At 35.1% G+C, this 15,744-nt stretch overlaps 1 protein-coding gene across 2 annotated transcripts in view; it reads left to right on the top strand.

Annotated features, from left to right (window-relative positions):
- The window catches only part of Nup75 (nuclear pore complex protein Nup75), a 492,606-nt gene that overhangs the window by 75,055 nt on the left and 401,807 nt on the right, over nucleotides 1-15,744 (top strand). For both annotated transcript variants that reach the window (XM_090404850.1, XM_090404851.1), the window contains exon 6: nucleotides 8,775-8,818. In XM_090404850.1, the coding sequence (XP_090260976.1) occupies nucleotides 8,775-8,818 (44 nt within the window). The remainder of the gene's footprint in view (nucleotides 1-8,774; nucleotides 8,819-15,744) is intronic.

Raw genomic sequence — 15,744 nt, 5'->3', positions numbered from 1 at the left:
CCTGTCACTCCTACTGCGTATTTCCATGTGATGGTGAAGGATGGTGGGCTCGGGGTTTCATCACTTAGATGGCTGATCCCACACCTGCGGCTGTCAAGAATTGCGCAGTTAGAACTATCTTCTTCCCCCATATGCAGAGGCTTTCTATAGCCCATTAATACAAGACTTTAGGCAGGCTAAAGGCTGGTCCCATTATCAAGGTACTTTAATCAAGTCAGCACCTGAAGAACACAAGAGGTGGGCATCTCTGTTGCACTGTTCTGTAGATGGTGCTCCTTTAAAAGCGTCATATCTGGTAGCTCCCCAGCATGATTGGGTAAGGGATGGCACCAGACTCCTCCCTGGGTTCGAGTATATTGACCTTATCAGGAAAGAGAGCCAATAGGCTTCATTTCGGCATAATCGCTGATACTTTTATAGTTTACTATATTCGGCATGAAACTCTCTGATTCCAATCTTTGAGTTTCTTATTCGGTTTTAAAACAATGTGGGATTTAATATCCCCTTATTTAAATAATGTTTATATCGCTGAAATGAAGCCTATTGGCTCTTTATATTTAAGTAAATGGTGCACCTGTTTGACAATTCGTATAGCAGAGTATATAAGTTCTTTTCGCCATACCCTTTGGTATTAATTTGGTTTAGCCACTCACTGATGAAGCCTCAAAAAAGGCTGAAACTGGTCTGGGTTGTGACCTCCCACCATAATGTAATAACAGCATACATTTCCTAGGAAATGTGTTTTTACATTATGGAAAATACCAAGAATAGCAATCAGAACTTTACCACCTTTGCTGCGAGTTGCCTGGTATTGTACTATGTACTAGGACTACTTGCATTAGCTCACGCCAGTAATCGCCGATACTTTTATAGTTTACTATATTCGGCATGAAACTCTCTGATTCCAATCTTTGAGTTTCTTATTCAGTTTTAAAACAATGTGGGATTTAATATCCTCTTATTTAAATAAAATGAATTACTTTTACGTAAATTGTCACTTGACAAATTGTTCTTTTTCTCTTCTTTTCTTTCTTTCTTTCTTTCTTTTTTTTTTTTAATAGATTTGTTTTTGGATGAATATTTTTTTTGATAAAGTTTTTTTATGAATATATAAAAGAATAAATTGCTTTTTTTTGCTGAATTGTCATTTGTTGAACTGTTTTAGATGAAATGTTTCCAGTAATTTTTCATGGAACTTTTTTTCTCAAGAACTTCTGTGGATACTGTTTCTCTGAACTGACTTCTATGATTTCCCCATTCTTTTAATCTACTAGTTATAACTAACCTTTTTTGGATCTTGCCCCCACCTCAACGCCTCAAAGATTTTAATGTCCCCCTCTAGCATAATAGTCAACCAAGTTCTGAAAAAGTGTAATATAAATAGGTACTTAAAATAAAAAAGGAACATGGGTAAAACTGTTTTTAATTTGGCTTTCTTCAATGAATATAAATTTTATATTACACTTTGTATATTAAAGAACATAAATCGAACTCAACTCAGTAAAATAAAATCCAAGTTAATGTGATCCTTGAACTTGATGTCTATTGCAAAGAGTTTTTAGTTGAGGGACTAATTTAGTTAGTTTTAATCTCAAATCCTCATGATTTGTGATATCCAGATGATTTCTTTTTTTTCAGTAACAAGTCATTTACACCACTAAAGCCACTAATCTAACAGATAAGCTTAGGCGTTGATGGTTATTCATGACTTATTTTTCACGGTATTAACAACACCACAAACACTTTTATCAACAAGGATGTTTTATTAACGCTAATATTTCGCTGATTTTCAACTCAGCATCATCAGAGCACAACACACATGTAAACGTGACAGTGAGTGAGTGAAACAATATAATTGCAAAAGACAAAAGATCTAAAGTCCTATTTTTGGCGCCCTCTAACGAAGGGAAAAAAAAAAAAACAGCAGTTATCCAGGAGTTTTTCTTAGGATAACCGTCTCCCAAATTTTTGGCAAATTAATGCAACCATATTTGTTAAGGTTGGGAGAATTCTTCAAAGCTATTGCTGACTCAAAAAATAATCTTTCAGATCTATAACGACTCCTAAATAGCACATTCATTTTCCTCCATCTAATCCTGTGTGAAGGAGTGTCCAAAGTGTGGTCTGCCAGTCCAGACTTGCCATAGTAATGGTAGCGAATGTATCTTTCATGTTCTTCCAGGCGGATGTTCACTGATCTTCCTGTTTGCCCATAATAGTCACAGTCACATGGAACTTCATACACTCCTGGGTGTGCTAAAGGGTGAAGTTTATCCTTTGGCGAGCGGATCAGAGTTGCCAGCTTGACATGAGGCTTGAAGGTGGTGCGAAGGCCATGTTTCAACAATATTTGGCTATCTTTTCCGATGTACCTCTGATATAGGGAATAGAAATGGTCATGTTGTATTCTTCTGTATTAGGGGGGGGCAGAGTAAACGTGTTAAATCTTGAAATATGGACTGTCCTACAGCAGATCTCCGAAGGTGCAACAAAAAAAGAATTCATAAAAGTTAAAAGCAAGCACCTAAAGAAATTTGAACTACTACAACAGCGCCAACATACGAAGTCCCGACCACAACTTCGACGAGACCACGTGGTCGTAAACCTATCGTCGGAAACACTCACTGAAGAAGCCGAGAACGCTCTCAGTTTAGGACATAACTTTGCCGTCGCACCCAAACAAATTCCTAAACTCGAAATTATGATGAAAGTAGAACGGGGTATCCACGATCTTCCGCCAGCAATGGCCAATAACGTGCGACTAGACATAGCAAGTATTATAAACAAAGCTAAGCCTCCAAAAAGTAATATACCACATAAGCAAATAACTGCCCTAAAAAGTTATACAATAATAAAAATATTATTATTACAAAAGCCGATAAATGGAATGCAACAGTTATCATGAATAAAGAAGAGTATAACAAAAAAATGCAAGATCTCATATGTGACAGTTCCACGTATCAAATTATACATCGAGACCCTACAATGTCGCAAAAGAAAAAAGTCCGAAAATTACTAAAAAAAAGTGACATCATGGCCCAAAGAAATCATCAGGAAAATAAAACCAATTCATGTTAAAACACCCCGTATTTATGGATTACCAAAAATCCACAAAACTAATGTTCCCCTACGCCCCATAGTTGATAGCATAGATAGTCCCACATATAAACTGGCCCGCATTTAGCTAAGTCGCTTGCCCCTCTTACTGGCAACTCCTCTACTTTTGTAAAAAATTCAATCCATTTCAAAACACTGGTTAAAAATCTAATCCTAAAAAATTCAGACATAATGGTTAGTTTCGATGTCACCTCCCTATTTACCAATGTACCATTTATAGACACTCTTGATTTAATCAAGTCTAAATTTCCCCCAGATATTTTTGAATTATTTCAATTTACCAATGGGTTCCCCCCCCCCCCCCCCCGTTAGCAAATTTTTACATGGAACACTTTGAAAACAAAGTACTTACCACAGCTACATACAAGCCACTAGTGTGGTTGCGCTATGTAGATGATGTGTTTGCCATCTGGCCCCATGGACAAGACACTTTGGATGCTTTTGTCACCTACCTAAACAGCCAACACCCCAAAATTCACTTCACAGTAGAAAAAGAATCAAATAACTGTTTACCATTTCTTGACACATTAGTCACCCGCCTTTCAGATAGTTCACTATCTTTTTCTATTTACAGGAAGCCTACACACACACAGGAAGATACCTACATAAACAATCACATCATCATCCAGTCCAACAGTACGGCATTTTAAAAACACTTACACACAGAGCCAGAGCCATTTGTTCTAACGATACAGCTCTGACCACTGAACTCCAGTACCTGTGCCATACGTTCTTAGCCAATGGCTACAATCCCTACAAAATAGAAAAAATACTACATAGGCCCATTACTCTGACCTCCCCCCCCCAATACACAAGAATACAACATGACCATTTCTATTCCCTATATCAGAGATACATCGGAAAAGATAGCCAAAGTATTGTTGAAACATGGCCTTCGCACCACCTTCAAGCCTCATGTCAAGCTGGCAACTCTGATCCGCTCGCCAAATGATAAACTTCACCCTTTAGCACACCCAGGAGTGTATGAAGTTCCATGTGACTGTGACTTGGCCTATTATGGGCAAACAGGAAGATCAGTGAACATCCGCCTGGAAGAACATGAAAGATACATTCGCTACTATTACTATGGCAAGTCGGGACTGGCAGATCACGCTTTGGACACTCCTTCACACAGGATTAGATGGAGGAAAACGAATGTGCTATTTAGGAGTCGTTATAGATCTGAAAGATTATTTTTTGAGTCAGCAATGGCTTTGAAGAATTCTCCCAACCTTAACAAATATGGTTGCATTAATTTGCCAAAAATTTGGGAGACGGTTATCCTAAGAAAAACTCCTGGATAACTGCTGCTTTTTTTTTTTTTTTTTTTTTTTTTTTTCATTAGAGGGCGCCAAAAATAGGACTTTAGATCTTTTGTCTTTTGCAATTATATTGTTTCACTCACTCACTGTCGCGTTTACATGTGTGTTGTGCTCTGATGATGCTGAGTTGAAAATCAGCGAAATATTAGCGTTAATAAAACACCTTGTTGATAAAAGTGTTTGTGGTGTTGTTAATATCGTGAAAAATAAGTCATGAACCACTAAAGCCACATTCAACCAAATATGATGGTGGGAAGGGCAACAGTAATTTTCTTGCAAAACTAGTTGAGTATGGGTATTTCACTTCTGTCTGTCACAAAGCCATGCTGTTGTTTCTTTTATGTTGAATAAAGTTCTAATAGACTCATCATTTTGCATTTCTGAGAATTCTTCTTGATACTGCATGGCCACAACAGTTAATTCCACTAGCATTGGCTGAGTTATCCAAGATGGGAAATGACTATCTTTTAAATCAGAAAATCTGTCATTTAGATCACAGGCCATTTTGCTCAGGTGATCTGAAATAACAAGTACAGCAGCATCAGTTAACTCACACTTATTTAGCATTAAAATTTGTCATATTTTTTGGCTGAAACATTCTTTTGAGAATTGCAGAAATGCAGTGAAGCCAAATATCTTAGCCTTTGCCTCAATAAGGATCTTGTTTGCTCCTTGCAGTTGGTTATTTAACAAATTCAACTTTTCAAAGATATGTGAAAATAACTCACAAATGCTTGACCATCAACTGTTGTAGGAGTTTCAGATTTCATTTCATCCATTCAAAAACTCATTAAAGAATATCAAATAGTTCCATGAATTCTCTCAGAGAATTCCTCTGTGACAGCCATCTCGCCTCGGTGTGAAGCAATAGTCTTACATGGTGAGCAGTTTTATCCTCACAAAATTGTTTGAAGAGACACTCACATTTGGCATTAACTTTGATAGTGTTGATACATTTTATAACTTAATTCACTGTTTAGAACAAGTGAAAGTTGTTTGGAAACTAAATTTTCTCTGTGAATAACACAATGGACAAGCAACATTTCAGGATTGTCATCCTTCATTAATTTTAAGCAGCCACATTTCTTGCCCATCATAATAGGAGCACCATCTGTAGCACAAGATGTAATTTTTTCATTGATATTTGAGCTTCATCTAAATAATTTTTGAGTTTATTGTATATCTATCTACTCTATATATATAAAAGGATAAGCCGAAATTTGAAATTTTTTATGTCACGTTTTTTGTCTCCAGCTTACCAGCTCGGAACTCGGGGAGTTGGGCACCAGGGGGAAGAGCCCCCCCCCGTGTGTGTGTGTGTGTGTGTGTGTCAATGGCAGTAGTGGTGGTTATCAATGCTTCACAGATCAACATCTTTTTAATAAATTTACCATTGTCAATATATATTACATAGGCCATCAATACAGCCTCACTGTCTCCTGTTTATCCATCTATATTGAGAATTTCCTTGATCTCAACTTTTCAATAAGTTGTGTTTCCACATCTTTAACCAACTCATCTATTCTTTTGCTATCAGTGTTATTGCTCAGTGGCATTCCTTTGACATCTTTTCATCATTCTCCAGAACTGTTTTGAGAAAAGATGATATTGCTGGCTTAATTAAATCCTCCCCTATAGTATGATTTTTTCCTGATTTAGCTATGAGCAGAGAAATTTCATAACTAGCTTTAAGAGTATGATTTTGGGTAGCAGTTCATACAGAGAACAGTGAATCTATTGTTGATCTTTTCTCAAACTTCTCCTCTAGAGACTTAAATTGGTTCAAATCAGTTCACATAATCGCTATGTTTTGCCTTCAAATGTGCTTCGAGATGATCTTTATTCATTGATTTCTTGGTCAAACAGTGTTCGTACAATAGACAGAATGTTAACCATTAATCCTGAGAAGCAGGTATGAAACTGAACTTCAAATACTCATCTGAATACGATGAACTTTTTTCTTGCTTGCACTACTCATTTTATGTACGGAGTTAGCAACTGAAAGGAAAAAAAATAGGTTTATAAAGTATACTGTATGCATGTGTGGATTATACAAGGAAATTGTATAACCTTTATTGTATAACCTGTATAATGTATAACCTTTATTTATGCTACTACAAACACATATAATAAATAAAAAGTTAAAATAATAAAAAAAGTAAAATTTTAAAAGTACTGTCACAAGCAAAGAAAAAAAACAACGAAATATGAGAGATTATGTTTGTTTTCAACTGTCAAACGAACCTAATACAATTGTGGCAAAGTGTTCATTTTATTTAAATTGATACTAGTGCAACTTTTGGATAATCAGAAAACTAACAACATGTTAAAATGTTACATAAAAAAACACCTGCTAGCATAAAAAAACATTGACAATACATAAAAAAAAATCAAACAAATTTTCCTCGTTAGTAAATAATAATATTTTTTGGTTTATCGATCAAGTGTTGATCAATTTTATTAACTGAACCAACTAGTTTCGCCACACTTATCTGTTGGCATCTTCAGGGCTTACATAGAGGTTTAAACAATCTCACAATTATGCGTAACTGCAACCTGACAAGAATAACTGTAAAAAACTGACTAGAATAATTACAAATAAAATAGTATCGAACGTGAGTGAAACATGTATCGCATGTACAAGATCAGCTAGCTGTTGCTGAGGAACCTTCTGTAGTTTGTATTAAAGTTAATTTCTTCCGTTTTTAAGGTTCTGATTAAGGTTTTCCATATCTCTGGTAGTATTAGGCCTTGATTTCTGTTAAGGTTGACAGTAGAACGGGCGACTGTCGCTTCCTCTTTGAAAATTCTTGAATGGTAATCTTCCTCTATGTAAGGGGAACAGCTTTTGTCCCACTCGATGACATGGTTAGTTGTAGAGAAATGAGACGATAGGCCAGAAATGTCCTGTCTGTTGTTTTTGACATAGCCAATGTGCTCCTTTTGCCTGATTTCGAGGCTTCTCGAAGTCTGTCCGATGTAACTAGAGCCACATGAGCATGGAATATTATAAACTCCAGCATATTTGTAGAAAGGATGGTTGTCTTTTGGAGATCTTAGTAGTTTACTAATAGATTCTATTGGTTTGAATGTTACTCTTATTTTATGTTGTTTGAGGAGATTGGCGAGCTTGTTGGAGATGCCACTTACAAACGGAATTGCAATCGTTTTTATATATTGAATATCTTCTTGTTCTCTTTGTGGTGGTTCAGAGAAAAGGATTTTATTGACTAGTCTTCTTGGATATCCGTTCAAGTACAAATTGTTGGAAATAAATTTTAACTCATCTTGAAGGGTCTTGTTGTCCGTTGTGTTGGTTGTTGGTCTTAAAAATGGAAGAAATGAACTTTAATACAAACTACAGAAAGTTTCTCAGCAATAGCTAGCTGATCTTGTACACGCGATACATGTTTCACTCACGTTCGATACTATTTTATTTGTAATTATTCTAGTCAGTTTTTTACAGTTATTCTTGTCAGGTTGCAGTTACGCATAATTGTGAGATTGTTTAAACCTCTATGTAAGCCCTGAAGATGCCAACAGATAAGTGTGGCGAAACTAGTTGGTTCAGTTAATAAAATTGATCAACACTTGATCGGTAAACCAAAAAATATTATTATTTACTAATTTATGATCAAGAAAATAACCTTCATGATGAAATTTTCCTCGTTGTTTCTACAACAAAAACTGCACAAAGTTAAATTGGCACTCTTTACTTTTTAGAAGTGACAGATGCTATGATTTAACCTTAACACACTTACGTTACCAGGTATTTATGTTGACTGCAGTACTAGTGTTGCTAGTTTTTTTTCTCGGAAAGTCAGGGTTGTGACATCGATAATTTATTGCCGACAATGGTGATTTTTTGACTATATCGGAGATGAGGCAATGAATACAACATCATTTTCTAATTGCTCCCAAAATATTCAAATTGTTCTCCCCGTTGTGTACACTCCACGTTGGGAAACACTGTTTTAATCTTAGAGACATATCAGCTTTTATTTCTACTGCATTTCTCTCTTTCATTCCATCTACCTCTGTTCTCTGAGACAGGATTCTCAGCCATTATTCCCAAAGACAACAGTCTAACTGTTCAGAGGGAAAACATGTAAGTTGCTTCTCGTTTAATTACAACCCATACATACCACTAATGTTCTATAGGTTCTGTATCCTGTAGGTGGGGGTTAGTGTAAAAAGGAAATTACTCCTTTCTTTAATGTAGTAAAGTGTGACTTAGTTGTAAAATAAGTCTTGCTCATAGTCTAGTTTGACTAAGTTATAATACTTGGCCATTAATTGGTTAAGTATTATAACTTATTTTGTTGATTTATCTAGCTGAAGCTACAGATGAAGATCAGTTAGCAGATTATGCATCTCAGGTAAGTTTTGGTACTGATTAATCATATTCTCCTAGTTGTCTTGGTCATGTTACTGTATTTATCAGTGTGATAAGATCTTACTGTTTAGGAATTTGCTGCCTATTGATTTTGTCATTGAATTTTTAGAGTTTTTTTTTTAATCCTGTTTTTCATGTCATAATGGCTATTTTCATTTTTGTGGTTACTACAAAAAAAGAGAAAATAATATGAATCAAATCCAATAAGAGTACAGCAAATGTTCCTCCCCAAAATTCTCTCACATGCTTGTTCATTCTTGCACCTATGTCCCATGTAGTTTACTTTTCTAGGATTATATCTGTGATTGGGTAGTCTTTTGGAAAGCCTTGATATCACATGATTACCATATGTATTTTTGAAATCTGATGAAATTGTCTGGGTATGGCAATTGCCTATGAACATAAGGTAACTGCAGTAGTGTTATGGTATGGAAATGCTTCTCCTACTTTGGATGACTTAGTTGTCTTAGGCTTAAAAAATGGCATCGTCATCTAATTCCTGATATGTACAGGAAATGGGTAATGCTGAAAAGTTGGCATCATTACTGTCTGACCACAGATATGAGACCCCTCAACACTAATGCACATGGCAGAAGAAGGTGAATCCATTCCAATAATAGGGTAAACAATGTTTTTATTATTATATGTCAGAAAATTAGCTGTTCTTTTATGAAAATTCTAGTTTTTAAAGTGGTAACTATTTTTCTGAGCCTCCATAGCTTAGTCAGTATAGATGAAGCCTTTTGGTCGGAAAGACCTGTTTCAATTCCTGTCATTGACTTGAGGAACCTTTATCTGGTCTATTTTGATTAAAGGTGAGTTAGCTGGTCTCGTATGGAAGTAGGGAGTTTTTTAACCCAGAAACTCAAGTTTTTTGTCCCCCAGAACAGGCAAACCGGCCCTGTGAACACACATGAATATGTCTCAGCATGTGCTGGCCCCGAGCATGGATGAAATTGGGGGAGTTGGGGAAAGCAATGGTGAACTACCCTGTAAAAAAAAAAAAAAAAAAAAAAAAAAAACTCACCAGCAACACTTTGCCTACAAAGTTACCTAGGGTCAGAAAACTGAAAGGAAAAACCACCAACAACAACTATTTTGCTTGAACAACAGTTGGAAAATTTTACGTATGAAGTATGTGAATTTGCGTGTCGGTCACAAATTCATACATCGCTTTATTCCTTTCTCTCCTCATGAATTGACTCTTCTTGGCACTGTGCCAGCCAGGGTTCTCGCATGTGTGGTTGGACAGTATCTACTACCTGTTGACAATTTTCCTTCACAATGGTCTGTTACAGGACTCTAATCTCATCAGATGTTATATTACAGTCTTCTGAGATACTTTTTACTGTATCAATTGGCCTAGACCTCGATCTTCTTCTTTTGTGTTTTTTCTTGCCATCTTGCCAAAATGCAATTTTGGTAACCTTTTCTCTCTCATCCTGTTTAAGTGACTCTGCCTCCTTACATAAGCTCTACTCACACATTCACGAATCAATATCACATTTCTTCCAAATATCCTCATTTTAACATTTTATTGTTTAACCAGGTGACACCCCAAGCCAGAATAAAATTCTGTCATGTTGTATAATCATTATTTTTTGTAAGTCAATAAGAATACAACTTGTTCAGCTAAATCCCAAATTGACAGCCCATCCTCATTATTCAGTTAGATACTTACTAATGGGGGTACACCACAAGAATGAGGATTTGATAGATCAGAAGCCCAGTCAATTCTCCACATCCTTAAAAAGGTGCTATTCAGAAGCTTTCTCTCAGTTATGTAGCTTTTACCTTAAGCTATCCCTGTAAAGCATTATCTTATTTTAAATAAGATTAAGGATTTCTCTCTCACTGTAGAATAAATAAATGGCAGTGGCCATTAACTGAGCACTTTTACTAACTGTGTATATAATTTATATTTGTGGTTACATTTAGTTCACTGTTTCTTTCCTGGGAAATACACCTAGGTGTGTTTATAAGGAAAGAGATAATCCAATTTCAAGCAAAGTAATGTTAACTGTTTTAAATTGAGTAAATAAGCTGTTGTATTTATAGAAATTAAAGATGGAAATTTGCACTTATCTGGAAGTAATTTTAATCAATGTAAAAGTTTTTGTCTAAAGGCATTGTAGTAATTTCAGCAGCAATTTGTTTTGAAAACAAATCATTGCTCAAGCCTTTGTTGCTGGCATCATCAAATGAAAACATTTGTATTACCAAATTTCATTTGATTATGCATGTCTTTCATGAATGACAAACTCTAATAAAAGGATCAGCAACCGGCTGGCCCCATGTGGCCCAAACATGCATTTTTGGCAGCCCATAAAAGGTTGACCATACTTACATGGCATGTGGCCCGTGTGTTGAATTATTTAAATAATTCATTTTGTAATACGAATAATAAATTAAAAATAATTTTATACCTATACTTTGGCATGAGTCAACCATGTGAGTCATCATGAGTGGGGATAACAAAGATAACTTCATCCAACGACAACTGAGATTTTGGTGCACTTTTGTAGTCTCATTCCATGGTCCGTCTTTTTAATATAATTCAATAACATCAACTATTATAATCTTTAGAGGTACCTGTGGCATAGTATATTTAATAATAAAACACGTAAAGACCACAGTAATAGCTTTTAATTAATAAAGGTATAAATATTTCATACTGAAATTAACAGCACGTCTTAAGTGTCATACAAACATTTAAAAGAATGGAATACAAAGTAAAGAACAGTCGGTGGATCACCAATTAACATTGTTGCCTGTGCTAAGAAATTAATTACTAAATATTAATAAACAATCCTTTAAAGATAATCAATTTTTATTGATGGTTGTGTAAAATAAAAGTCTCCCAGATTTTTGAGAGAGAAAGAGACAGTCATTTCGATTTAGATTCGGCCAATGTAAAATAGCTTCACAACTTTCTTTAAAAACAAGTTCATATTTGAACCTACATCTATGGAGGAGAAGAGCTTTATTCCACTGGATATTATGAGTAGTGTCAATACTGTGTTGTGCTAGACCAGATTTATGAGGTTTCCTGTATTCAATATGATATTGATGTTCCTTAATTCTTTTTTCCACAGAACGGCCTGTTTGTTCAAAATAAGATACATTGCATTCACATGGTATTTGGTAAACACCTGCCAAAGATAGAGGTGACAGTTTATCTTTTGTAGATGGCAATAAATCAGAAATTTTGTTGATAGGAATATATGTGGGAATCAGATGATACTTCTTCAAAATTCTGCCTATCGGTTCTGAGATGCCTGGAATGTAAGGGATTGGAACTCTGTGGTCTGTTGAATTCAATAACATCAACTATTATAATCTTTAGAGGTACCTGTGCATCATCATCAAATTCCTGACATATACCTTCAAGGGGTGTACAGAATATGATAGTACTACATGAAAAATTTACATCATTACTAACTTCCTATCTACAATTTTCCTCCAAATCAGTCTGTTACTTGTCAAGACTCCAACATTATCAGATCTTACATTTCTATCATCTAAGGAACTTTGTATCGTATCAATCCACCTATATCTCGGTCTTCCTCTGGGTCGTTTTCCTGACAACCTGGCAGAGAACACTTGTTTTGCTAATCTTTCCTCGCCCATTCTGTTTAAGTGACCATACCACCTGAGATTAGCTCTGCTAACGCATTCTTGACATCCAAGAATGCATTAGCAGACCTGACAATGTCAAGTTCTTTCTTAATATCCTCGTTTTTAATATGATATTGCCATTGATGCCATCTGTTCACGCCTCCAATCTTTCTCAAGACTATCATATCTGCGGTCTCTAGTCTTTGGTCAAGTGTTTTCCTTCTGACCTAGCTCTTAGATCCATAAGTGAAAACTGGTTTGAACACTGTCTTGTATACAGCTAATTTAGTGTTCCGACTAATTTCCCTCTTATTCTATATGAATTTACTCAGTTGACTTCCTACCACACCAGCTTTGTTGATTCTGTTGTCTATTTCCATATTTAATTTACCATCTTCAGTAAAAATCGTGCATAAGTAGCTGAAATGTTTTACTTGTTTCACAGGTTCCCCATTCACAACACAGTTCACATTTTCAATAATTCTACCTATTTTCATTGTCTTTGTCTTTTTAATGCTGACCTTCATACCATAACTATTACAACAGTTATTTAATTTAGTCAGGGAATATTGCAAACTTGTAGCGGATTTATTTAGAAGTATAACATCATCTACATAAAGCAAAGAGCTGACTTTAATATCTCCAATTTTGATATCATGTTTAATACTACTTTCCTTCATAATGTCATCCATATAGATAATGAATAACAGAGGGGATAATGTACATCCTTGTCTCAGAACAGATTTAACATTAAACCATCTTCTTGTATTTCCTTCAATTCTAACTGCTAACTTACAACTCAAATACAGACTAAGTATTGCTTAATGTAATGCCCCATTAACACCATATAACTGTAGCGTATTGAATAGCTTCTCTCTTGGCACCTTGTCATATGCCTTTTCCAGATCGACAAAACTTAAATACAGATCTTTGTTATATTGCAATGATTTCTCCACTATTTGTCGTAAAGTGAAGATCTGATCCTGACAGCCTCTATTTGAACTGAATCCAGCTTGTTCTTCACCAAGCTTTTCTTCCACAATTCTTTTCAACCATTTCTCAAATATACTTGCATATATCTTACCAGGAACACTCAATAAGGATATACCTCTGTAATTCTCACATTCAGTTTTATTTCTCTTTTTATATATAGGTACTATCAGAGCTCTACTCCAATCATTGGGAATTCGTTCCTCTGTCCAGGCATTCTGAACTATGCAGTGCAGCCACTGTAAGACTTATACCACCATACTTCAGCATTTCTGGTCGAATATCATCTACTCCTGCTGCCTTTCCACATTTCAAGCCTTTGATGGCTTCTTCTACTACAAGTATGGATATGTATTCCTGACTGTATGCCTGTTGAGTGTTTTTTACCACTGTGCTATCACTGCTTGTTTCATTTAGCAATTTTTTGAAGTAATTACTCCATACTTCAAGGATATCTTTTTCTTCTGTTTTCATATCAGCTTTATCATCTCTAACTCATTTTTTCAGCACTCTTTCCTCCATTTCTAAGCCTCTTCAAAAACCTCCAGAATATCTTACCACCTTCTTGATATTTATTTTCTAGGTTCTTGTCAAAGTCCTCCCATGACTTTTGTTTAACTAGTTTTACACAGTGTTTGCTTTCTTACATTTGTCTCTGTATTCTCTAAGAGCACAAGCTGACTTATTTGCCAGGAACTTTTGATATGCTTTCTTCTTTTCCTTCACTGCCTCTCTAACTTCCTGTGTCCACCATAGAGTTCTGATTTTTCTATCCTTGCAGACAACCTCACCACATACCTCTCTGGCTGAATCAATCAAGGTTTTCTTCAAGGCTTGCCACTGAATCTCCAATGTTTGGTTCCTGTTCTCAATCACTCTCATTTTTTCTTGAATAATCCTTGTGTATTTTAGTCTACAGTTCACATCTGAGAGCTGCTCAACTTTTATTCGCTTTAAAACTTTCTTACATGTTATTCTTTTCAATATGAAATTCAATTTTATCCTGCTCAAGACTAAATAGTGATCGCTTCCAATTTCAAATCCTCTGTACACTCTGGTGTCCTGCACCAGGGAGAAAACATCACTATCAACAATAATATAGTCAATGAAACTTTTCTTATTCTTTACCTCTTCTCTCCATGTGAATTTTTGCACATTTTTATGTTGGAACATGGTGTTAGTAATTATTTTTCTTAAGTACTTTAAAGTATTTTATAATTTTAAAATTAAGTATTTTATTAAATACTTTTTTTTTTAAGTAACTATTATTTTCAGAGGATATATATTTGTTAAAAATAATTTCCAAAATGGGTTCAAGAAAATGTAAAATTGCAGAATGAAGGAAGAAGGTTTAATGATGAATGGAACAGCATGTACTTCTTTATTGAAAATGGGGGTAAGCTCCTTTGTCTGATTTGTCATAAAAGTGTTGCTGTTATGAAAGAATATAATATCAGACTTCATAACGAGAATGAACATGAAAGCCAATACAAGAATTGAAACTGTGAACTTAAAAAAATCAAATTAATAAATTACAAGCTTCTTTCACTGTTCAGCAAAACATATTTATGAAGCAAAGCATTCATATGAATTGGTTGGTTGTGCTAATTATGTCATAGCGGAACTGGTTGTGAAAGAAGGAAGGCCTTATACAGATTCAGAATTTACTAAATGATGTTTATTAGCCGTAATTGAACAAATATGCCCAGAAAAGAAGATGTTATTTCAAGGTATTAGTTTATCTGCCAGGACTTGTACAAGGTGAGTTGAAGAAATCGATTCCGATTTATTTGAGCATCTTAAATTTAAAACAAAATCATTTGATTGTTATGCTCTGGCAATAGATGAAAGCTGATGTAACAAACACTTCGCAGTTAATGATATTATTCGGGGCATCGATAGTGACTACTAATATGCATGAAGAATTGGCCAGTTTATGTAGTTTAAAAAGGTACTACAACTGGCAGTGATTTGTTCATAAAAGTAAAAGGAGCTATTGATTCTTTAGAATTGGACTGGAAAAATTTAAAAAGTTTGACAACTGATTGTGGATGAAATATGTGTGGCTTTAACACTAGTATAGTATTAAATTTGTGTGGAATTACAGAATTTAGGTTATGATAATCCAATGGTGTTCCATTGCATCATTCATCAAGAAGCACTTTATTGCAAAATTTTATCATCAATGAAAGACAGTATGGACATCGTGATATCAACTGTAAATTGCATCTGATGCAACGGTCTGAAACACTGCCAATTTCAAGAATTCTTGATATAAATAGAATCTGATTATAAGGACGT

Source organism: Typopeltis vanoorti, chromosome 15 (genome assembly GCF_054136105.1).
Source record: "Typopeltis vanoorti isolate ZY-2024b chromosome 15, IOZ_Tvanoo_1.0, whole genome shotgun sequence".
Classification (NCBI taxonomy): Eukaryota; Metazoa; Arthropoda; class Arachnida; order Uropygi; family Thelyphonidae; genus Typopeltis; species Typopeltis vanoorti.
Note: the sequence above shows the minus strand (reverse complement) of the source record. Positions and strands in the feature narration are given on the sequence as shown.